This window comes from Bidens hawaiensis, unplaced genomic scaffold (assembly GCF_021521415.1).
Source record: "Bidens hawaiensis isolate Kalapana, Puna unplaced genomic scaffold, B.hawaiensis_p1.1 tig00002866_1, whole genome shotgun sequence".
Classification (NCBI taxonomy): Eukaryota; Viridiplantae; Streptophyta; class Magnoliopsida; order Asterales; family Asteraceae; genus Bidens; species Bidens hawaiensis.
The window spans coordinates 1415164-1420385 of NW_027491154.1; the positions used below are offsets into that span (position 1 = coordinate 1415164).

At 34.3% G+C, this 5222-nt stretch overlaps 1 protein-coding gene across 1 annotated transcript; it reads right to left on the reverse strand.

Moving 5' to 3' along the window:
• Positions 1 to 3485: 3485 nt before the first annotated feature.
• LOC143621463 (transcription factor MYB58-like) lies at positions 3486 to 5222 on the reverse strand. The gene is made up of 3 exons (XM_077092882.1): positions 4857 to 5222; positions 4563 to 4692; positions 3486 to 4161 (listed from the first exon to the last, which is right to left on the reverse strand). The coding sequence occupies exons 1-3, from the start codon at positions 4993 to 4995 to the stop codon at positions 3558 to 3560; spliced, it is 873 nt and encodes a 290-aa protein (XP_076948997.1). The 5' UTR covers positions 4996 to 5222; the 3' UTR covers positions 3486 to 3557.

The following is a 5222-nucleotide window of genomic DNA, read 5'->3' on the forward strand; positions in this document are numbered from 1 at the left end:
GTCAATTCCAAAGTGATAACTGTTATGAGATAACTCAATAAAAATCAAAAGACTTAACCAAGCATATAGTTCTATTGTGAAGAACCTTAACGTCCGTTAAGCGAGTATTTGGTTTCACCGGTCCAAACTTGTTATAATATCAAGTTGGATTCCGACACACCAAGTATGTTGATAAAATAACTTAAAATTAGTTTAAAATACATTCTTGAAGAAAAGATGAGTTTCGGTGGCCAAAAACACACTTGTGTGTCTTAAGCGAGTGAACTCGGTTTAGTTCGGTCCTTGACTCGGAATGATACCAAGGATGGTTGCCACATACCCAAATACCATAGAACTATAAAAATGATTTTAGAAGTTATAATATTCAAATCTTACATAAACATGTTTATTTAACTATTTAAAACAAAACTAGTAAACAAGAGTTCGGTTTTGGTTCGGTTCTCAACTGGGGATAAAACCGAGGCTAGTGACTTCATACCCAACACCATGGAACTCTTTAAACATGAATTAGAAACTAAACTACTTACAATATAACAAGACTAGCAAAGCATTAAAGGAAAATAGTATAATCAACAACTATAATGAGTCCTCCATGTAGCCTTGCCTTGTAGCGTATCACCTCAACTGACCATGGCCGGAGAAGGTAAAAGCCGAAGAAACAAGGGGTGCATATTATATATGTTGTACCACAAGCTTCAATTAGTAAGTAACAAAACAAAATTGAAGAATGGTTATTGTTAGCTTATTAAGAACCTTGAAGGTGTGTTCTTTGTCTGGGAGAGAAAAGAGATAAATGAGCAAGAGTAAAATAAAGAGGATGAGCTTGTTTATATAGGGAAGGAGTGAGGGGTTGATTATAAAGGTTTTCTTTTGAGGTTTGCATGAAAATGGTTATGTTAAAGTGGTCAAACAAAGCATAAACAAACAAGAAAAAACTAAATGGTCTGCAACAAGTGCTATGCGCCGCGCAACCGGCCTCCTTCCCTTGGCCACGCGGCATGGTCAGGGGTGGGGTGGTCGGGTCCGGTTTGCTTCGCGAGTCGTTTCGGGTCGTTTTCGATGCGTATTAAGCGTTTTAAAGTGTTTTAAAGACCATAAGAAGGTGTTTTCGAATTCCGACAAGTGTGAGATGATTATGTAACATAAAAACCCATTATTTTATATTATCGAAAGATCCGGTTTACAAAACGGGTCGGTTTTCGGTTAAGCGTATAAACAAGTTATCCAAAATTGACAAATGTTACATTTACCTTACCCACACGAGTAGTTTATATGTAGTTAACTCATCGTGGCTATTTTACATTCTCTATACGAGTAGTTAATTAGTAACTAACTCGTCTTGGCTAGTTTAACGTAATAGTTTACTCGTTGCGACTAGTTTACCTTGTTTACATGTTTCTTGTTGTAGTTAATCTCATCCTATAAACTAGTCGTGGCTATATAATAATGTGTATATTACTCGTTTTGTTTACTATAATCCCTTACCATATAACTTTCCAACCAAACCATTATCGTTGAAAAATAGCAAAAGTAAAAAATGTCTAGGTTGTCAAATGAATTGTCGGAATCATTGCGCCACCGACACAACAATGGAAGAGTTATTTGTTATTGTGGTTCCGTTCCAACGATTTGTACTTCTTACATTGATGGCGTTGATGGCCGGTTCCCCTAGATCGAGTACAGAATCGAGCATTTACTTCGTCACCACGTGAGGGAATACGTCTATTTTTCTGGGTCGATCATCTTGTCTTTTATCTGTAAGCGGAGGGAATAACGGAATATGATCGTCTGGCACGTCCCAATCTGATTCATTCGCCATCGGATTTATCGGATCCGAATAAGAAGCAACAACTGTTTCCTTTTTTATAGAAGTCCATTGTCCAATGACTACAATCAGTTTGTTTTATTAATTTGCAAACGGTAATTACATGACCACACGGTAAACTTGACACCTGCCATTTGCAACAACCACACGTCGCCTCCCGGAGTTCAGCTAAGCTACTCATGTCTTGTGTCTCGTAAAGTTTGATAAGCTACTCGTGTCTCGTAAAGTTTTAAAATCTACTCGTCGCGACTAAATGATTTCTTATTTACTCGTGGGCGTTGATTACGAGACTTGAAACTTATTTAATCGTTACGAGTAGATGATTAGAGAAACTGGTCGTTACGGTTAGTTTATGGATGCGTGGAAAGTTTTAATATGTTATATAAATACTCGTGTGTAATCATAAACTATTCGTCACGACTAGTTTATAATACCTGTTTTAAGAATTTGTTGAGAATGACACCTAAAACCTGAAAAACGTATTCATAAATGCTTATTTTTTGAATTTTTCCTTTGAAGAATTCGTTAGGACATTGAAAAGAAAAACAGATAAACATACGTAGATATATTCATAAAATAATTATTCAATTCTTTTACTTTTTCTCGGTGGCCTTAATTTGCCTTAATTCGAAAAGTACAAAATAAATAAAAACGGAAAAAAAAAATTATTCTGGCGTATATTTATGGTAACCAAACATTATGTCTAATATCACATAAAAAGATATATAAGTTAAATTAAACATTGTAATAGATCAACTAATAATGACTCATTAGACTCTATGTATATTTCCATTTTCATAATCCTTTACGATTTTGTTCCAAAATAACAGGAACAGCACAATTTATATGTTTCACATATCGGGTTAATAACAATTGAACTAGTTTTAGAAAGGAAAAAAGGAGAACATTTTGTAAACCAACTTACCAAGTACCCAGCTATATGCGTTTCCTATTTGTTTTATTCAGAGTGAGCTGAAATATCGAATAACTTAACCCTACGTAAATTATCAATTATAGCTGACAAACTAACGGCTCACTAATACATTAATAATAGGTTTTATGTTTGGTTATAGTTATATACGTTTATAAGTAATCGAATTAACCCATCATATTGACATAAAAGCCTAATACGTATTTGTTTTTTACTTTTTTCTAATGACAGTCCACCAAACAAAACAAACATTAAAACTAACCCATCTTTGTTTTTCTAAATGACGTTATATATGTCAAAAAAAGTTTTTATTATTATTATTTATTTTTGATATATAATATGTATTATTTATCACTTACAAAATAAAAAATTTATAAACTTTATATTTGACTCAATATATAACTAGATTTATTATTTGAAATTAGTTTAAACACGTTTACCGTATCGTTTATAACCAAACCAACTGCTTATAACTATATAAAACCAAAACACACATATATGATACGTGTGTTAATTCAATTTTAGTTCATAATATAGCCATGCTCATCACTGTTTTTTAAATATAAATTTTTTTGTGTTAGTTTATATTTTACTTGATACAATGTATCAACTTTCATATTTAAATAAAAAGTCTGGCCCCTTCCTACCCACTAGAATTTGATCTAGTCATAAGTATGTAGCTCCCTTGACTAGTACAGCAATGGTGGACTTAGTTATGGCTATGGCTAGCTAGATGTCCTATCACAACAAGGTTGCCAATTCTAACATCAACATCTAATTAATTCAAGCCATACCTAACTACTAAAACCCAAAATTCATAGGTGAAGTAGGCCACAATGGAGATATTTGATCACTTATTTTGCACCATATGGCTTGCTCCTCGCCCATGGTTTTATTTTGATCATTTTGGTCGTCGGGTTGACCAGTTGGACCCTCTGATCCAAGCTCCTTCTCTAACAATTTAACCCAATTTTCAACTTCCAACATTTCATGATCGGTTACTAGTTGTGGCTCTAACATGTCCCATAACTGATCAACCTCATACTCTAATGGTGTTTCAAGATTGCTCTTGATTTCTTCATCATGATTTAGAGGTTTATCTTGACATGAGTTGGAGGATTTGAAGGACATGGTTGAAGATGGGGTTGATGGTTGATCATTTATATCTTCAACCAATATTGCACCTGCGGCTTCTGTCGATTCTGTCAGTTTTGGATCCGATGTTTTTTCTTGATTTGTGAGCTCGTTTGAGACGTTGGAAGCAAATGATGATGATGGTGTTAGAATTTTGGTGGCATCATTATTGTTTTTCATGAGGAGTGATCTTTTCTTCAAATGAGTATTCCATACATTCTTGATCTCGTTGTCCGTTCGTCCTGGAAAGTGAGACGCGATTTTCGACCACCTGTGCCCATGCACCCATCAACTTGTTAAAAATACTGTGATAGGAACTTATAGTAGATTGTTTAGGATTTAGTTAATTTACTACTTTTAGGTGGTTTCTAAAATTATTGCACATATAGACGGTTCACTACCTCTAATCTCTATAACCCAACCCATGCGAGTTCTAACAATGGTTTTAAGATTCATTGGTGTCAAGTTAGCATGGGTGGCAAGTGAGAACTTGTCGAGGTCGCTTGCATGGTAGCAAACTATCTAGAATTACATGAATTAAAAAAAATAAAAAACAACCGTTTAGAAATATATACTTAGCTGGATGATCATAAACATTTCCAAGAAAAATCATCATAATAACATGTTAATATTATAATTATTAAGTAACTGAAACATGAGATGGCTAATTACTTGTTTCCAAAGGTGGCGTGAAGATGAATAATTGAATGTTCTTCTTCAAGAGTGAAATTGCCTCTCTTGACGTCAGGTCTTAGGTAATTTATCCATCTTAAACGGCAGCTTTTTCCACATCTTAGCAAGCCTTCAAATCAAAATCAACCCGAGACTTAAATCAACTAAATATATAACTTGATAAATTATTCGATCATTAAACGATGCATGCATAGTATTAGTGGAATCTGTTAGTTAACTTGTTAAACTTAAATTCACCTATGGATCATAATAATAGTGAAGGTAACAAACAACCTGCTTGTTTGGGGAGAGAAGGCCAGTTAGGGTGGCCGTGTTTCTGGATGAACGAGACGAGTCGGACGTCCTCCGCGGGACTCCATGGTCCTTTCTTCACCTTAGATTTGTCACAGCATGGTGAACGGCCTCCTCCCATCTTTATAATTGACTTTTTAAATATTTATAGAATGTATGAATTATGATTGACCCTAATTCTTGTGCACGCTCTCTTGTTTCTTCTCCTTCGACTCTTATCTATATATGCATATATATAGTCTATGCAAGTATGTATGATATATGCTTACGACAGATTTTCTGGATTAAGTTATAGCTAACTCTGAGGGCCACCTTTGTTTTATATTTTCTCTTTTTTTATAGTATATA